Source organism: Ascidiella aspersa, chromosome 6 (assembly GCF_963924565.1).
Source record: "Ascidiella aspersa chromosome 6, kaAscAspe10.2, whole genome shotgun sequence".
Lineage (NCBI taxonomy): Eukaryota > Metazoa > Chordata > Ascidiacea > Phlebobranchia > Ascidiidae > Ascidiella > Ascidiella aspersa.
The window spans coordinates 18536261-18557044 of record NC_139452.1 but is presented as its reverse complement, the minus strand read 5'-3'; the positions used below and the strand labels follow the sequence as shown (position 1 = coordinate 18557044).

At 34.9% G+C, this 20784-nt stretch overlaps 1 protein-coding gene across 1 annotated transcript in view; it reads right to left on the bottom strand.

Moving 5' to 3' along the window:
• The window catches only part of LOC146140604 (piwi-like protein 1), a 52797-nt gene extending 32392 nt beyond the window's left edge, over positions 1–20405 (bottom strand). The window contains exons 1-4 of the mRNA XM_083391446.1: positions 20342–20405; positions 17467–17616; positions 13565–13705; positions 13350–13431 (exon numbers count right to left, since the gene is read on the bottom strand). Of these exons, the coding sequence (XP_083247572.1) occupies positions 13350–13431; positions 13565–13705; positions 17467–17616; positions 20342–20405 (437 nt within the window). The remainder of the gene's footprint in view (positions 1–13349; positions 13432–13564; positions 13706–17466; positions 17617–20341) is intronic.
• Positions 20406–20784: the final 379 nt, after the last annotated feature.

The window sequence follows — 20784 nt, the reverse complement described above, 5'->3', positions numbered from 1 at the left end:
TTCTGTTTACCAAATGCCTGGGGTTGACATGGGATAGAATATTTATTGGCACAGTCCAAATATTTCTATGCCAAACATGGTGTTAAGTTGAGAAAATTATGAAAGTGTTGCATTGGATCTGGAAGAAATGCATGATGAAGACAGTGGTGTGGAACCAAGTTCAAGGAAGGCAGCAGAAGGTTCTGAGTGGCCTGCACAGTATTTTTTTTAATAAACCTATCAACTTCATCGCCCACATAATTTATGGCAAACTCACATTCCTAAAAATTGATTTATTGTTTGTTCAAGTTAATCTTACATCATATTTTCAACATTATTACGTTTAAATGCTTTCCAAACAGTGATACTCAAGTTTCTAGAGTCACAGTCAGTAGTATACCTTTCAGTCTTGCTTACTTTATTGAGGTACATCTGAAATTAGAGACTCAAGCAAAACGCATTTAGCAGTGAAACATCTTCTGCTTTCTGCAGTGATATAAGGAACTAAAAGCAAGCAAGGCTAACAAAATATTCCAAGAAAGGTGGACATGGGACTTTCTGAAGACAAGCCCATTTACCTGTTATGTAATCAATCTGTATCAGAATGCAAAGAATGCAACGCAAAGAAACATTACGTTAGTAGACATTCATAAGCCTATGATAAATCAGAATGATTTCAGACAAGATAATGTGAAAGAATTAACAGGAGTTCTGCAAAAAAAAATCAAGCCATTCGCAAATGGAGAACTCGTTAAGAGCAAAGGAAGAGACATTTGCAAACATAAGTCTGTCAAGAGTGACCATAACTCATAGTGTTAAAAATCTTTCTACATAGGAAACACTAATATGACAGCAATCAAGTGCATTGGCTTATCTTTGTCACAGATTTTGGGAATTTTAACTGATGCCACCCAATCAATGGTTGAAAGGCAACAGGGTCTAGCAAACTTACTCCATGCAATTCCATTGCATAAAACACCAAGAGACCATTTGTTCAAAGTCTTTGAAAATGCAAATGTCATGTCAGTTGTTATTAAACTAATACATCAACTTTATTAGTTCCAAAGGGCTGCAGTAAGAGGGAGTTTGAAGAGCTACTGCATAGCATAGATGATGATTGCCATAACATTTCATACTTCGAGGTTCAATGGCCGAGTCGTTACAAAAAGTTGAAACGAGTGTTTAACCTCAAGGATGCAATATGGAGAGCTTTATGGAAAGTAAAGGAAATGTGTTGATTACTTCATCAACAGAGGAATGGAAAGAAGATTTTGCATTTATGGTGGATATAACTACCCATCTAAACAAAGTAATTTGATGTCTACAGAAAAATGTTTTTTAACGGATACAGTCATGTGTTTGAACACGTCAACACATTTGCTGTGAAATTTAACTTGTGGGAAACCCAGATAAACAACAAAAACTTTGTTCATTTTTCTACTATTCAAAGTCTTTAAGTTCAAATCTCCCAGACATCAACTTGGTTAAAAATGAATAAAGAGTAAATGTGATACCTACTTTTGTATGGGCTTTAATATTCCTATTGCGTCTTACTAAAAACTCCAACCATTATGCTCCAAAAAATCTCCCAGAAATATGCAAAACTAATTACAGAACTAAGGGAAGGCTTCAACCACAGATTTGCTGACTTAAAAAAAAGTCTGCTATGCATTTCAATATGTATGTCTGCCCAGTGTTCCTGCTAAGCAGACTTTTTTGGGGGGCAATTTTTTTTTTTGCACAAAATTATGAACACTTCTTTTTATGGAAGTGCATTGCCTTTTAAAGAGTAAAAAGTTAGGGACTTTTCTAAAAAAATATTAGGCTCACTTGGCGGTTAAATCGCCCTACACTTGGCTAATTTCTGCCACACAAACTAAGCAAAATCGCATAATACTGCAACTAAAGAAACTCATTTTTGTGTCAAGAGAAAATGACTGTCTTTATAACCAAGTTTATTGTGACGCCTCACGACCTTTCCCACGCACCGTCTCCCCCCTGCAACGAAAACATCTATCCAATGGACAGACCAACCCAAAACTAATAATAAACTAGACGGGGGTGCGGTTGTTGTATATTTTCAGGGCTACGTGTTTATTTTTATTTTGTTTTAATTTTTTTTTTATATTGATTTTATTTTTTTATTTTATTTTTATTTTTTCATATTCATTTTTTAATTTTTATTTGTTATTTTTTATTTTATACTTTTTATTTTTCAATATTTTGTATTTTGTATTGTGTATTTTATATTATATATTTCATATTTTGTTTTTCATTTTCCTTAACTTGTTTCTGCAAGCAAAAACAGATATGGGCCAAAAACTTCCCCACTTTGATGCGAAAGGGGTTCAAATATGGCGTAGTATTTGGGGAATGATCGAAACATATATTTGATAAATAGAATTTACGTAGATAATGTGTGTATGGCCATTTTATTACATTTTGGCCAGCCTACGTGTTTGAAAAGCAAATATTATCATTCTCCTAAAGACTTAAAATGGTTTAACGCCTATGGTTTGCAATACTTTTGCAAACTTTTACTCGGTAAATTTTTACCATGGCTTACGCAAACTATTAAATGGAAAGTTTTGCTAGATGTTTAGGCCTGATGTTGGTAGTATGCTGTTTGGAGCAAGATGCACGACAGGTGCTAACAGAAAGGCGTAGACTGCCTTAAGATTTCGCATCTAAATTTGCGGCGGTAAATACACCCTACTGACACTTAATTATTAGGCGAAGATTATCGCGAAGTAATTGGTCTCCCGAAAAAATAACTAACGCCGCATTGAAAGCAAGCATTATAAATGAGTCGCCGATATTCTGCTTTGAACATCTCTACTCACAATGCTTCCCTTCGTTAATTGTACGGTGGGTGAAACTTTATTCACGGCCTTACCTCTTTGTGTATTACCGCGACAATACGATGAAATACGATTTGGAGAATATTGGAAAAATTGTATTTCGAGAATATTTGCTATTTGCACCTGTATAGTATGTTACTCCAATCCAACATATCTACACACAATTATAAGTTGTGTATAATAATATAATAACTTATGGCTTTGAAGCGAAGGGGGTTCAAATATGGCGTAGATTTTGGCAAATGATCGAAACATACATTTGATCAATAAAAATTTACGTAGATAATGCTTACGGCCATGTTATTAAATTTTGGTCAGCTAGCATGTTTAAAAAGTCAATATTTTCATTCTCTCTAAATGATTTAACGTCTATGGTTTGCTATACTTTTTCCAACTTTTACTGTGTAAATTTTTGCCATGCCTTGGTCTGAGCAATCACTGTTGAAACATTTTTGCCATGCCTTGGTCTGAGCAATCACTGTTGAAACAGAGTTTAAATCTGTAGTTTTGAGCAATATGCAAACACGTTTATGTGCCTAATAAGCCACGTTTTATATTGAAAGTTTTGCCAATTTAAATCCAATAAACGCAAGATTTATTTATTTATGACGCCATGTTATGACGTAGCTTTGTAACGTCGTCGTTAAGAATGCGTTAAACTTAAGCTTTTTGTTGTTGCGGCCCTTGTATAATTATATTTGTTTAGACCTGGTGTTGATATGTTTGAATGGTGCAACAATTACAACAGGTGCTAACAGAGATGTGTACACTGCCTGTAGGATTCGCATTTAAATTTGCGGTGGTAAAATATTTTGTGTTGTAAGAGCAATAGGTTTTTTGACTTAGAGAGGCCTCTTTATGAAAGGCAAGTCGCATGTGCATAGTTTTACTAGGCAAGCCACTTCCAACACAAATGTTGCACGCGCGGGACAATAGGGCGCAGCAGGGATACCAGCAGCCGCCTCGTCGCGACGCGAGCTGAATAAAGCAAGTGATATGAAAGCATTCTGTATTGAAGTTTTTCTGCCGCTAGATAGTAGTAGATAGCTGTTATGAACTAAAACGATGACATAACACTTTTGTTTTTTGTCCCCCAATTGGAGGTGCCTAGGGGTGCAGCCTCATAAACCTCTACACAGCACCTTCATACCACTCTACGCCATGTCTGAAAATTTGAAGGTTCTACGATGTTCACTTTTTCTATAATGCTCTGGACAAAAATCGGTCTGAAACATGCCATAGCGGGGGTGCGGTTGTTGTATATTTTGTCAGGGGGTATATTTTCAGGGCTTAGTGTTTATTTTCAATTTTTACTTTATTTTATTTTTTTTATTTTATTTTATTTATTATTTTTTTTTTTTATATTTTGTATTGTGTACTTTATATTATATATTTTGTTTTTTATTTTCCTTAACTTGTTTCTGCAAGCAAAAACAGATATGGGCCGAAAACTTCCCCACTTAACTTATGCCTTTGATGCGAAAGGGGTTCAAATATGGCGTAGAATTTGGGGAATGATCGAAACATATATTTGATAAATAGAATTTACGTAGATAATGCGTATGGTCATTTTATTAAATTTTGACCAGCTTACGTGTTTGAAAAGCAAATATTATTATTCTCTTAAAGACTAAAAATGGTTTAACGCCTATGGTTTGCTATACTTTTGCAAACTTTCACTAGGTAATTTTTTACCATAGCTTGGTCCGAGCAATCACTGTTAAAACAGGCTTTAAATCTGTAGTTTTAAACAATATGAAAAACACTATTATGTTCTCAATACGCAAACTATTAAATCGAAAGTTTTGCTAGATGTTTAGGCCTGATGTTGGTAGTATGCTGGTTGGAGCAAGATGCATGACAGGTGCTAACAGAGAGGCGTGCACTGCCTCAAGATTTCGCATTTAAACTTGCGGCGGTAAATACACCCTATTGACACTTAATTATTAGGCGAAGCTTATCGCGAAGTAATTGGTCGCCCCAAAAAATGCTGACGCCGCATTTAAAGCAAGCATTATAAATGTGTCGCCGATATTCTGCCTTGAACATCCCTACTCGAAATGCTTCCCTCCGTTAATTGTACGGTGGGTGAAACTTTATTCACGGCCTTACCTCTTTGTGTATTACCGCGACAATACGATGAAATACGATTTGGAGAATATTGGAAACATCGTATTTGGAGAATATTTGCTATTTGCACCTGTTCTGTATGTTACTCCAATCCAACATATCTACACACAATTATAAGTTGTGTATAATAATATAATAACTTATGGCTTTGAAGCGAAGGGGGTTCAAATATGGCGTAGATTTTGGCAAATGATCGAAACATACATTTGATCAATAAAAATTTACGTAGATAATGCTTACGGCCATGTTATTACATTTTGGTCAGCTAGCATGTTTAAAAAGTCAATATTTTCATTCTCTCTAAATGATTTAACGTCTATGGTTTGCTATACTTTTTCCAACTTTTACTGTGTAAATTTTTACCATGCCTTGGTCTGAGCAATCACTGTTGAAACAGAGTTTAAATCTGTAGTTTTGAGCAATATGCAAACACGTTTATGTGCCTAATAAGCCACGTTTTATATTGAAAGTTTTGCCAATTTAAATCCAATAAACGCAAGATTTATTTATTTATGACGCCATGTTATGACGTAGCTTTGTAACGTCGTCGTTAAGAATGCGTTAAACTTAAGCTTTTTGTTGTTGCGGCCCTTGTATAATTATATTTGCTTAGACCTGGTGTTGATATGTTTGAATGGTGCAACAATTACAACATGTGCTAACAGAGATGTGTACACTGCCTGTAGGATTCGCATTTAAATTTGCGGTGGTAAAATATTTTGTGTTGTAAGAGCAATAGGTTTTTTTACTTAGAGAGGCCTCTTTATGAAAGGCAAGTCGCATGTGCATAGTTTTACTAGGCAAGCCACTTCCAACACAAATGTTGCACGCGCGGGACAATAGGGCGCAGCAGGGATGCCAGCAGCCGCCTCGTCGCGATGCGAGCTGGACAAAGCAAGCGAATATGAACGAATTCTGTATGAAAGTTTTTCTGCTGCTAGATGGCTGTCGTTAGCTACAAAGTGCTAAAACGCAATATTTCAGGTTTTTACCCCCCAAGCAAAGGCCCCTGGGAGTGCAGCCTCATAAACTTTTACAAAGCACCTACATACCACTCTACGCCATGTCTGAAAATTTGAAGGTTCTACGATGTCTACTTTTTCTATAAAGCTTCGGACAAAACTCGGTCTGAAACATACCATAGGAAACCAAAAAAGAACTAGACGGGGGTGCTGTTGTTGTATATTTTGTCAGGGGGTATATTTTCAGGGCTTAGGGTTTATTTCCAATTTTTACTTTATTTTTTTCATTTTATTTTATTTATTTTTTTTTTTTTTAATATTTTGTATTGTGTACTTTATATTATATATTCTGTTTTTTATTTTCCTTAACTTGTTCCTGCAAGCAAAAACAGATATGGGCCGAAAACTTCCCCACTTAACTTATGCCTTTGATGCGAAAGGGGTTCAAATATGGCGTAGAATTTGGGGAATGATCAAAACATATATTTGATAAATAGAGTTTACGTAGATAATGCGTATGGTAATTTTATTAAATTTTGACCAGCTTACGTGTTTGAAAAGCAAATATTATTATTCTCTTAAAGACTAAAAATGGTTTAACGCCAATGGTTTGCTATACTTTTGCAAACTTTTACTCGGTAATTTTTTTCCATGGCTTGGTCCGAGCAATCACTGTTAAAACAGGCTTTAAATCTGTAGTTTTAAACAATATATGAAAAACACTATTGTGTTCTCAATACGCAAACTATTAAATCGAAAGTTTTGCTAGATGTTTAGGCCTGATGTTGGTAGTATGCTGGTTGGAGCAAGATGCACGACAGGTGCTAACAGAGAGGGTAGACTGCGTTAAGATTTCGCATTTAAACTTGCGGCGGTAAATACACCCTATTGACACTTAATTATTAGGCGAAGATTATCGCGAAGTACTGGTCGCCCGAAAAAAAACTAACGCCGCATTGAAAGCAAGCATTATAAATGAGTCGCCGATATTCTGCTTTGAACATCTCTAATCGCAATGCTTCCCTCCGTTAATTGTACGGTGGGTGAAACTTTATTCACGGCCTTATCTCTTTGTGTATTACCGCGACAATACGATGAAATACGATTTGGAGAATATTGGAAAAATCGTATTTGGAGAATATTTGCTATTTGCACCTGTATAGTATGTTACTCCAATCCAACATATCAACACACAATTTTAAGTTGTGTAGGCCTGGTGTTGATATGTTGTATTAGAGTTGCCACCAGATTTCGCATTTAAATTTGCGGCGGTAAAATAAGTTGTTTCTTAACAGCATTAAGTAATTTTACTAAAGAGAAGCCTCGTTTTAAAATGCAAGTCGCACGAGCCCAGTTTAGGAAGTGCCACTTCACACAATGAAAGTCTCACGCGCAGGACAATAAAGCGCAGCAGGCGGTGAGTCGCTTCGTCACTTCACAAGCTGGACAAAGCAAGCGAATATGAACGAATTCTGTATGAAAGTTTTTCTGCTGCTAGATGGCTGTCGTTAGCTACAGAGTGCTAAAACGCAATATTTCAGGTTTTTACCCCCCAAGCAAAGGCCCCTGGGGGTGCAGCCTCATAAACTTTTACAAAGCACCTACATACTAATCTACGCCATGTCTGAAAATTTGAAGGTTCTACGATGTCTACTTTTTCTATAAAGCTTCGGACAAAAATCGGTCTGAAACATACCATAGGAAACCAAAAAAGAACTAGACGGGGGTGCGGTTGTTGTTTATTTTGTCAGGGGGTATACTTTCAAGGTTTAGTGTTATTTTTTTTAATTTTTAATTTTTTTTTTTTTCAATTTTTTTTTTAATTTTTTTGATTGACTTAATTATTTATTTTTATTTTTCAATATTTTTATTTTTTAATGTTTTTATTTTTATTATTTATTTTTTTTATTTAGTTTTTTTTGATTTTTGTTTTGATTTTTAATTTTTTGATTTTTAATTATTCATTTTTTATGTTTTATTTTATTTTCATTTATTTTTTTTATTTAATACTTTTTATTTTTTAATATTTTGTATTGTGTATTTTACATTATATATTTTGTTTTTCATTTTCCTTAACTTGTTTCTGCAAGCAAAAACAAATATGGGCCGAAAAATTCCCCACTTAAGCCTTTGATGCGAAAGGGATTCAAATATGGCGTAGATTTTGGGAAATGATCGAAACATATATTTGATAAATAGAATTTACGTAGATAGTGTGTATGGCCATTTTATTACATTTTGGCCAGCTTACGTGTTTGAAAAACAAATATTATCATTCTCCCAAAGACTTAAAATGGTTTAACGCCTATGGTTTGCTATACTTTTGCAAACTTTTACTCGGTAAATTTTTACCATGGCTTGGTCTGTGCTATTACTGTTAAAACAGACTTTAAATCTGTAGTTTTAAACAATATGAAACACTCTATTATGTGCCTAATACGCAAACTATTAAATCGAAAGTTTTGCTAGTTGTTTAGGCCTGATGTTGGTAGGTTGGTTGGAGCAACATGCACAACAGGTGCTAACAGAGAGGCGTACACTGCCTTAAGATTTCGCATTTAAATTTGCAGCGGACACTTGATTATTAGGCGAAGCTTATCGCAAAGTAATTGGTCGCCCGAAAAAATGCTGACGCTGCATTTAAAGCAAGCATTATAAATGTGTCGCCGATATTCTGCTTTGAACATCTCTACTCGCAATGCTTCCCTCCGTTAATTGTACGCTGGGTGAAACTTTATTCACGGCCTTACCTCTTTGTGTATTACCGCGACAATACGATGAAATACGATTTGGAGAATATTGGAAACATCGTATTTGGAGAATATTTGCTATTTGCACCTGTTCTGTATGTTACTCCAATCCAACATATCTACACACAATTATAAGTTGTGTATAATAATATAATAAATTATGGTTCAAATATGGCGTAGATTTTGGCAAATGATCGAAACATACATTTGATCAATAAAAATTTACGTAGATAATGCTTACGGCCATGTTATTACATTTTGGTCAGCTAGCATGTTTAAAAAGTCAATATTTTCATTCTCTCTAAATGATTTAACGTCTATGGTTTGCTATACTTTTTCCAACTTTTATTGTGTAAATTTTTACCATGCCTTGGTCTGAGCAATCACTGTTGAAACAGAGTTTAAATCTGTAGTTTTGAGCAATATGCAAACACGTTTATGTGCCTAATAAGCCACGTTTTATATTGAAAGTTTTGCCAATTTAAATCCAATAAACGCAAGATTTATTTATTTATGACGCCATGTTATGACGTAGCTTTGTAACGTCGTCGTTAAGAATGCGTTAAACTTAAGCTTTTTGTTGTTGCGGCCCTTGTATAATTATATTTGCTTAGACCTGGTGTTGATATGTTTGAATGGTGCAACAATTACAACATGTGCTAACAGAGATGTGTACACTGCCTGTAGGATTCGCATTTAAATTTGCGGTGGTAAAATATTTTGTGTTGTAAGAGCAATAGGTTTTTTTACTTAGAGAGGCCTCTTTATGAAAGGCAAGTCGCATGTGCATAGTTTTACTAGGCAAGCCACTTCCAACACAAATGTTGCACGCGCGGGACAATAGGGCGCAGCAGGGATGCCAGCAGCCGCCTCGAAGCGACGCGAGCTGGACAAAGCAAGCGAATATGAACGAATTCTGTATGAAAGTTTTTCTGCTGCTAGATGGCTGTCGTTAGCTACAAAGTGCTAAAACGCAATATTTCAGGTTTTTACCCCCCAAGCAAAGGCCCCTGGGAGTGCAGCCTCATAAACTTTTACAAAGCACCTACATACCACTCTACGCCATGTCTGAAAATTTGAAGGTTCTACGATGTCTACTTTTTCTATAAAGCTTCGGACAAAACTCGGTCTGAAACATACCATAGGAAACCATAGGAAACCATAGGAAACCAAAAAAGAATAACGGCAAAAACAAGATATGTCCCGAAAATAAATTTTCGGCCCATATAACTAGACGGGGGTGCGGTTGTTGTATATTTTGTCAGGGGATATATTTTCAGGGCTTAGTGTTTATTTTCAATTTTTACTTTATTTTAATTTTTTTTTTTTTTAATTTTTTTTTTAATATTTTGTATTGTGTACTTTATATTATATATTTTGTTTTTCATTTTCCTTAACTTGTTTCTGCAAGCAAAAACAAATATGGGCCGAAAACTTCCCCACTTAAAATATGCCTTTGATGCGAAAGTGGTTCAAATATGGCGTAGAATTTGGGGAATGATCGAAACATATATTTGATAAATAGAATTTACTTAGATAATGCATATGGCTATTTTATTAAATTTTGACCAGCTTACGTGTTTGAAAATCAAATATTATCATTCTCTTAAAGACTAAAAATGGTTTAACGCCTATGGTTTGCTATACTTTTGCAAACTTTCACTAGGTAATTTTTTACCATAGCTTGGTCCGAGCAATCACTGTTAAAACAGGCTTTAAATCTGTCGTTTCAAACAATATGAAAAACACTATTACGTGCCTAATACGCAAACTATTAAATCGAAAGTTTTGCTAGATAAGTTTAGGCCTGATGTTGGTATGCTGGTTGGAGCAAGATGCACAACAGGTGCTAACAGAGAGGCGTAGACTGCCTTAAGATTTCGCATTTAAACTTGCGGCGGTAAATACACCCTATTGACACTTAATTATTAGGCGAAGCTTATCGCGAAGTAATTGGTCGCCCCAAAAAATGCTGACGCCGCATTTAAAGCAAGCATTATAAATGTGTCGCCGATATTCTGCCTTGAACATCGCTACTCGAAATGCTTCCCTCCGTTAATTGTACGGTGGGTGAAACTTTATTCACGGCCTTACCTCTTTGTGTATTACCGCGACAATACGATGAAATATGATTTGGAGAATATTGGAAACATCGTATTTGGAGAATATTTGCTATTTGCACCTGTTCTGTATGTTACTCCAATCCAACATATCTACACACAATTATAAGTTGTGTATAATAATATAATAACTTATGGCTTTGAAGCGAAGGGGGTTCAAATATGGCGTAGATTTTGGCAAATGATCGAAACATATATTTGATCAATAAAAATTTAGGTAGATAATGCTTACGGCCATGTTATTACATTTTGGTCAGCTAGCATGTTTAAAATGCCAATATTTTCATTCTCTCTAAATGATTTAACGTCTATGGTTTGCTATACTTTTTCCAACTTTTACTGGGTAAATTTTTATCATGCCTTGGTCTGAGCAATCACTGTTGAAACAGAGTTTAAATCTGTAGTTTTGAGCAATATGCAAACACGTTTATGTGCCTAATAATCCACGTTTTATATTAAAAGTTTTGCCAATTTATATCCAATAAACGCAATATTTATTTATTTATGACGTAGCTTTGTAACGTCGTTGTTAAGAATGCGTTAAACTTAAGCTTTTTGTTGTTGCGGCCCTTGTATAATTATATTTGTTTAGGCCTGGTGTTGATATGTTTGAATGGTGCAACAATTACAACAGGTGCTAACAGAGATGTGTCCACTGCCTCAAGGATTCGCATTTAAATTTGCGGTGGTAAAATATTTTGTGTTGTAAGAGCAATAGGTTTTTTTACTTAGAGAGGCCTCTTCATGAAAGGCAAGTCGCATGCGCCTAGTTTTACTAGGCAAGCCACTTCGAACAAAAACGTTGCACGCGCAGGACAATGAGGCACAGCAGGGATGCCAGTAGCCGCCTCGTCGCGACGCGAGCTGAATAAAGCAAGTGATATGAAAGCATTCTGTATTGAAGTTTTTCTGCCGCTAGATAGTAGTAGATAGCTGTTATGAACTAAAACGATGACATAACACTTTTGTTTTTTGTCCCCCAATTGGAGGTGCCTAGGGGTGCAGCCTCATAAACCTCTACATAGCACCTTCATACCACTCTACGCCATGTCTGAAAATTTGAAAGTTCTACGATGTTCACTTTTTCTATAATGCTCTGGACAAAAATCGGTCTGAAACATGCCATAGCAAACCATATGAAACCAAAAAAAAACAACGGCAAAAACAAGATATGTCCCGAAAATAAATTTTTGGCCCATATAGTTGTATTGGGAGTTAAAAAAAAATAGAAGTATACAAACTAATTACACTATTTTGCGTTTGGCAACAACTTTTATATAATTTACAAGTTTGGTGATTTGCCATGACAGCAAATGAAAGACAAGATGCTCTGTTGAATGCGGCAAGTAAGCAGTGATTAAGTGATCTGTTGCGTCGCTTCAAAAAACAGACTAAAAAAGGTGTTCCGGAGAGCCTAATTGGGCACTTTTACCTTAAATAATTTGGGCACTTTGCATAATGTTATTCGGGTGTTGAGCAAAATTTTTGGCACCGGCACATGTGGTAAAAAATTAGGGAACACTGTTACTGCCAATTTTGTGTAAAGTTAAAAGAGGTGCCTGAAATCTACTGATGGTTGGTATTGATCTTCAGTGCTCATCTTTTCATCATGAATTCACCATCACTGGCTTCATAATATAGATTAGGTAGCTTCTATATATCGCAAAACTAACTATTTTATTCAAAGGGTCGTCTCTCCTTACACATTGTTTTAATTTTTCATCCTCTAACCTTGCCCTTTTTGTTTAACTGAACGTTTTAAGTCGTTTCACATTAATTTAGACTGGCAAACAAAATATTTTTTAATACAGTACTAAGTTCAGCTTTAGGCCAATTTAGCAAGTTTGCCCACAGCAAAATTGTCAAGTATTGGTAACAAATTACTGGCAGAAATAACTTTGTATTCTTCACAGAACAAAATTTGACTTCTTAACAGATCGAGTTAGTAGTAAAGTAGAACTGAACACACAATAATGTTTTATAAACCGGACTGGTGAATTGCTGAATAGATAGTTCATTGCGTTGCATTGTATACCAACAGTAATTGCAGACTCACCGACAACCAAACCCAGTGCTTGCTACATTGTTAGAACAAGCAACTTTTCATTGAAGGTATCTACAGAACCATCTTTCAATGACAGATACACACACAAACTGCTTACATTTGAAAGAATATTTGTTAATTACATTATATATATTAGCACTATGTTTTGCGATTAGTTGCTGTCCTCATAAGGTATGTTATGAACCATGATTAAACCCCCACCCACCCCAAAAAATAGAATTACACATTAAATAAAAAAAATACTAGAATTTGATATTCTGGATGCATTATTTTAGGTTTTAAACCTAATATTCCAGAATTCCCTGGGATTCTACTTGGAACATCTCAGTGGAAACCCTGTCCCCACAAGTTGCTTTTCATAGATTAATCCCAATTGAAAAGAAAGAACTAAGCTACATTCCATATGTTCATCATATACTTCATTTAAGTTCTGATTACAGGTACTTTAATATATTTGGATTTCCTAATAATTTAAATTTTACCTGTATTGGTACAATGCCCAGTTTCTTGAGCATCCCATCGGAAAGAAGTTAGTAATTAAATGAATAGGTCGGCCACCACTCCCTGAGAATAAAAGTCGAATTAACTGAAGTTTCAAGCAATGGTATTTATGAATATTAAAACTTAAAGTTATAAGTAACTGATCCAATGTCTGTACCTCTCAAAATCAGATAACAAACTTATATTACAGTTATACCTTTTTTGCTTTTAATATGAGCTGGTTTAGTATCTGGTTCAAACATTGAAGGGTCAAACATATTCCGCCGCCCAAGCATCACAGGCTGGCGACGCTTGTCGAAACCCATCTTTTCCAATGCCTTGGCCGCATCAGCAACACCTAAAATTAGTGGTAAAGACAGACTTTGTCAAGTCACTTAAATCAAATTTAGCTAACCTCAAATCCTGAATATTTAAATATATTAAATTTTTAATGTTCCAGCATCTTAAGCTGCTTTTACAATGCAATGCTTTATACATATATCACCACAGCAATAAGTGAAAAGTGAAAGAGAAATTAAAAGTACTTCTTTAATCAAATGCCAAAGACATAAGAATATAAAAACAAATATTGTATATTAACAAGGCTAGGATTAAGCACTCGCCCACTTGCCAAAGTAAGTGCAATCGCTCCGGAGTGGCTTCGGCAAGAAATTTAATCAGTTGGTGTATAACAACTTGTGTTAAGCAGCACTACTAAGCGAAATATTACTGAGCGCCAGTTATTTTCTTATACACTAAGGTGCAAATACATTCAACACTACACAAATAATAATGATAATCAAAGTTACATCTAAGCTTGTAATAAAGATTCTTTGTCCCGTTTTAAAATATTGTTTACTACAGACAAACAATCAAAGACATCATTGCTGCAATGGTAAATAGTTATGAGGTTTGTTTAACTTAAACGTTGTTAATTTTTAAATGTTTAACCCGTCATGATGCCTTTGGAAAAGTTTATTCGACTTGCGATGTACCCAGCGATAAGAATTTTAATTTTCTGTATTTATTAAATTGTTTGTATAAGAAAATTATAAGCAATTGCTTCAGTTTTTGGTAACAATAAGTTCGAATATAAATGTCTTATAAGACAATATTTATAAGGAGGGTTTTTAAGATGTTTTTTTTATGTTACCGAAATAGCCCACTGAACACTACGGTATTTAAAAAAATATTACCTAATTGTGTAACTACAGCTGAGAATTAGCAATTAGTCTACATAAGTATGTTGTTGCGATCTCTTAAAGTTCATAGCAGTCATCCAAGCCAAAGCTTCAAAAATACCTGTCTGTAAATATTATAGCCCCACTATAGGATATCACGCAGCACAGAACCTCTGGTGCATATGGTTGTTAACTTTGTAAAAAAGGTTTAGTTGTAAATTTGCAATTATTTTGTTATATTTGCTGTTCAACCAGTAACTATATAATGTTAGGTGAAATGTGTCAATTTGTTTGTGGAGCGAAGTAACCTGCGATGAACGTCCTTTAAGCACAGAAAAACCAGAATACAAAAAAGAGAGGGCGAGGATTTTTAGAAAAATTGAAAAGGCAAGCAGTGGCTACTAAATTGTCAGTGTTGCTTTTTTCACTAAAGATTGTAAAAAAATAATTCGGCTAAAAAACATTGTTTTAAGCGTAAAGGGTCATTAATTTGTTCATCCATGCATAAACGACCAGACTTTTATAAAAACTAATGTTTACGCATAGAAACCATAAGACAGGTTTAATGACTAAGGCGATTATTTTTTAACCTAAAAATTGAAAAATTTTGACCTGAAAAATTAGAATTTTGACTAATTTTAACCTAAAAATATACGTTTTTGACAAAATTTTGACCAGTTAAAAATACATTGATTTAAACACCTTATTGTTGTTTGAAGTACTGCATTAGTGTATTTGGCGTTTGATGTTTTACTGACTACCGGTTGAACACAAATCAGTTGTTTCGGGTTTATGTAAAACAAGACGCTGGTTATTTTAAAAAAATGTTGTGTAAAACAGTTCAAATAAATACAAGGTAAAAATATTTGCAGAAAATTAACAAAGACTAAGCATATTATCGAAATAGAAAACGGGAAAATGGTAAATCACAAGCGACGACATCAAATACGGGTCAATTATTTTTGCCAAATCAAAGATAAACAACTATATAAGATTTAAGCTGAACCTATTGCAAAATAGGCCTGGGTGGGGAAATTCTGCCGATTCGGGTGGGGAAAATTTCTGGGTGGGGAAATTCTGCCGATAAAATTTTAACTGAACGACGATTTTAAAAATCTTCCTATAGTTTTTTTTAATTTTGTAAACAATTTATGTGCATTTTTATTCAATTTTGACTTTGCATTTTTATTCAATTTTTGAATTTTGGCTTAACATGTAAATTTTGACAAAATTTTGACTTTTTTTGACAAGTCAAAAAATAATCACCCTAATGATAACCCAAGGAATGACCGCGCTAGGACAGAAATTTGCAGATGGTGAACAAATTTGGCGTGTGTTATTTCATCCGGGTGCTGATTGATAGTAAATTTTTCTTAAGAACAACCCTGACCCAGCAAATCTAAGCATACCATTGACTATTGCCCTTCTTAAAGCAATATAAAAGCCACAAGCTTTTTTATGTGTAGTGGTCACAGCACAGTACAACTTGCCTAAATCGTTGCCAATTTCTTGTGAGGCTCTTGACATTTAACAAATTACATCAAGAAGGAAACAACGCACCTGGTCTCTTTCTAGTTGGCTACCCCGATACAGACTTAACTAGATTTATTTTGGATTTTTAAAATAACATTAGAATTAAATTAGAACATTCCAGTTTTTCAAAATTAGATTAGAATTACAATTAGATTAATTTAAGTTTTATCAAATTAGATTAGAATTGGAATTACCGAATTCTCAAAAAAACGAATTTGAATTCGAACCAGAATTACCTTTAATTATTCACAATCAATTTTCTGTAAATCGTGAATTATTCTAATAAGAATGTCAATGGCGAATAAGTGTGTGCTAAGTTTTATGCCTTTTAGCATAACATATGCTTTTCAGACGGTAAAAATCACCTACAAGTCGTTCCATGTTACAAGTTTTACATCAAATTCTTTGTTTTGACTGAGAGACTAAACATACCATTGGACAAAGTAGCAGTTTTGGTAAAATCTGAATTAGATTAGAACTAGAATTAGAGCACACAAGCAATTCACAAATTAGATTAGAATTAGTCGCATTTTGCTCTAATTCATTGAAATAGAAAACAAGAATTAGCTAGTTGTCAAGTCTGCCCCCATATACCAGATTAAGCAGTGCATTTTGTAGAAGAGTTAAAAAATGTAGTTAAAGCGTGATTTACATAGTATACTTTGTAATACAATAAAGTTTTCCCAAAAAAATCATAAAAAGACTCACAATGTCCATAGGGGGCACGTTGGGAACCCCTGATATAGGCAATATAATGTGCCATAAAAATATTCCTAAAAAACAGGAATTTATTTTGATTTTTAATAGGGGTACCCAGTATCAAAAAAAGGAGACCTGAATGAAAAAAAAAACTTATTACATTTTCTAAATTAGCGACCTGTAAAAACACATGTATCTCAGGCAAAGAATAAAAGAAAAAACAACATTGAACCATGAGGTGCGAAAAACGAGATTAACACGCGATAATATTTATGTTTTCGAATTAGTTGCAATTATATTGCCCTAAAGAAGATAGCCTGAATGGTGGTCGAAACGTTGGCACTTAAATAAAATTTTGCCGGAAGAACAATTGTACAACTAAAACAATGCCTGGCAGCAAAGGCATATAACTCAAAACACATTATTTCAACGAAAGTATGGAGAAGGTCAAATCAGTTTCTCTAAAACTGTTTTGTTTTGTTGGTGGACAGAAAATATTTTACGGGTTAAAACAATGCATTTTAAAAATTGGGCACCTATCTTTAGAGATTTTTATTAAAAAAATTTTTAGCTTTCATATTTACTATTATTTTTCACTTTTCTGATTTTTGTGACAAGTATATCAAATCGATATAACTTGAGATGCAGTTTGTCAACATCTAACAATGCCTAATAGTTTATTTTGTAAAATAATAACAATGCTAACCCCCTCCATCTCTTCCTTGGAGTGCACCCCTCTTTACTCCTCTGTATGAAACACTGTGGTCCCCACCCATCCCAGGTTGATGGCTTGTCACTTGTTTCAGATCCACGCCTCCACCTCTTGGCTGCATCACTGAACCTCTTACCCCATCAGCTTAAATATAACATTAAAATGGAACTACTAATCCCAGTTTGCAATCACAGGAGTTTGTGAAGCAGGATTCAGTGCAATGAGTATATTAAACACAAAACATTCAAAATGTGGACAGTACCTAGGGGAACCATGGCGCTCACATGCAAATTAATTGTTGTATCAAATTCAAAACTTTGTGTTAAATTTAAATTCATTTGTTAATTTCAACTTTATGAACTTCTTAAAAGCAATTGTTTTTGCTACACATGGACAGCCTCCGATGTCTCGAATTGTGTATAATATATGAATATGCGCTCGTGCTATTTAGGTCACGCTTAAAATATTTTTCTTTTTTCTGAACACAAAATGGGGTTGCATGGAAATAAGGATTTTATTTTATTTACATTGGGGCCGCTTATTTAAAAAGTTGGAGACCACCGAACCACTATGGCAGAATGCTGGCGACTTGGCGACCATGTCGGCCGAAGAATCAACCAGAAAACCTAAGAAATTGGTGCAAAAGTTTACACATATATTTTTAAAATGCAGAATATGTGGGAACATTACGCACTACAATTGGCCCGAATTAATTTTGAGCCATTCTAAAAAAAGTTACGGAAGTGTGAAGCACGTTGTACAGCAAGGAAAAGCCAGTATAAGGCACATAGATTGTTATTACTTTAAAAAGTATTCAATCTCGATCTTACAATTGTTGTGTGTTTGCAGTTTTACTTTGATTTGACGATTACTCCTATATTGAGTTAATAAGAAATCATTATAGTTGCCATTCGTGAACATCTGTACCAGGCCATGCTTTTCTAATTTTTACCAAGGCTTCAACTATATTTTTGGCTGTTTTGATTGCGTAAACGCAAAAAAAAACGTACTTTGGCCTTGTAGTGCTATGATTGTGTCTCTGTTCTCAACTCTACTCAGCCTATAGCCACTATGGCATGTTGCACTTGACTCTGTGACTCTAACCTCTGCAAACAATTTATATTAAGGTGGATATTAGATATCATTATTTCAAGCCAAAAAAAAATATTAAAAATTTTTCTCAATTTATCCAAAGAATTATTTCATGCTATTCAAACTGATTTTGCGCTGTATGTTTGCACACAAGTTCGCCCAAAAACAGCTTATCCTTGTAACAGTGGTAAAGTTAGAAAAGCACACATGTGCATTGTGCACCCCAGTCCCCAGGTTGTACTTTAACAGGCCCCTTATGTATTTGTTTGTGACACAAAAAATATTGCCCATTCAGCGCAACATTTTCCTAAACTAAAATACTTTTTAATAGCCTTATTTATTCAGTTATACATGGCAAAGTTGACAAATTCCTTAGGCGAACACATCTTTTAACTTTAGGGGCGCGACCAAAAAAAAACAAGAAGTTAGGCCAAAAATGCTTGTCACAGTAAGGTTTGCAAAATTCTGTCAGCCTCCACTGAGCTAGAGTACCTTCCAGTGGCGTATCCAGGGGGGGGTTTAGGGGGTTTGGACCCCCCCCCCCCCCTTTTCTTAAGTGACATTATCGTGTTTTGTTCGTTTTTGTCAGAGTTTTACTAATTGGGTCACGCGTCTTAAGCTAATGCGAAACCAAAATCAAACGCAAAACGCCGTTTTTCGTCTTTTGTTTGGTCGACCGTAAACGCCTTTCGTTATTCGTTCGGGTTGGCTAATCAGCAAGTGTGTGTTCGACAATTAATAATATAAATCAAGCGGTTTTCTCTTTGAAAACGTCGAGTTAGACGGTGCTGATGTTTCTCGCTGTTTGTTTTCTGCGTTAAAAATATCACATGTTGGTGTAAGATTGGGGTCGGCAACCTACTGTGATTCATCGGCCCGTCGGCTCTTTGACAAACCATACACGAGTTCATTTCAAATACTTTTTGACTATTTTAACTACGTAAATGCGAAAAAATTTTGCGCTTCGCGTGAATGATCTTACTTAGTCCGGTTTGTTAACGTTTTGATGCTGTATTTTGAACTAGATCAGCGCTTCTTTACCGTTGCGCCATGGAAAGCTGCCAAGTACGTCGCAGACAAACCAAAAACGTATTTAAAAATATTTGACATATATTTTGCAACATTTTTTATTTTCGGCAATGTAATAAAAACTTAAAAATAAATGAAATAAAATAAATGCTGTTATATTAAAATAAAAATCGCCCTGCTTCGCTCGCCAGATGTGCCCTCACTTAAAATGGTTATCAAACATTGAACTAGATTAACTAACTATTAAAGTTATACTGTTTCTTTGAGGTAGTTTTATATGTCGCGCTAATCGAAAAACTCCCGGGAAAAACGATCTCCGTTTAGTATTGCAGGTGGCGACAGACGTGCTTGTAATTTAGCATATTCCCGTAAATGGATCTACCAAAATCAATCGCACATATTTCACGGTCTTGGTTTAGTTTTTCGCCTGAAGTTAACGATTGCGCACTAACTGGTTTCGCAGTTGGCGCCTGGCAGGATTGTCGATAACGCATGTGTTCGTTTTGCGGCTAAATGTTCGCTTTTGCTGGACGTTAATTGGCTGTTTCGGATGATTTTTTTTTCTTGTTATGACGTCATTACCATCGCTATTTTATGACGTCATATCCGTCACTATTTTAAGACGTCATTAACGTCAGACAAAAAAACAACGGGAAATCCCTAAGTTGAAAATTCGGAACCCCCCTTTTTGAATTTCTGGATACGCCCCTGGTACCTTCTGAATATTGTATACTACTAGGCTACCAACCATCAGGAGGGACACCCCTTGCTCTGCCTCGGGCACGTCCTCTTGCTCGATGTTCTTGTTCCATATTTTTCTTTAAATAACAGGCAACAGTAAATAAAGCAAAGATACAATTTTAAACCGCTCAACAAATCACCTGTTAAATGATATGAGGCAATGTTAAATAACTAGTGAAGCACAAACTACCTATCCGTAATATGAAGTATGATTATGTGCCATGTTTTAGTACTAGCTCTATTGATTTTTTTGACCATTTTAATCAAATTTTGGTTTTACTTAAGTCATTCGTTTAAATGAATAAGAGGTCTTTATTCAGGATGTACAACCGCACAGTGGCATAACCAGGGGGGGTCAGGTTTGAAAACCTGGGGGTTGGTCAACTCTTTTTTAAGTCCTAATATCGTTTTTATCAAGGTTCAAATTACTGTCCAAATCTGCAATTGGTT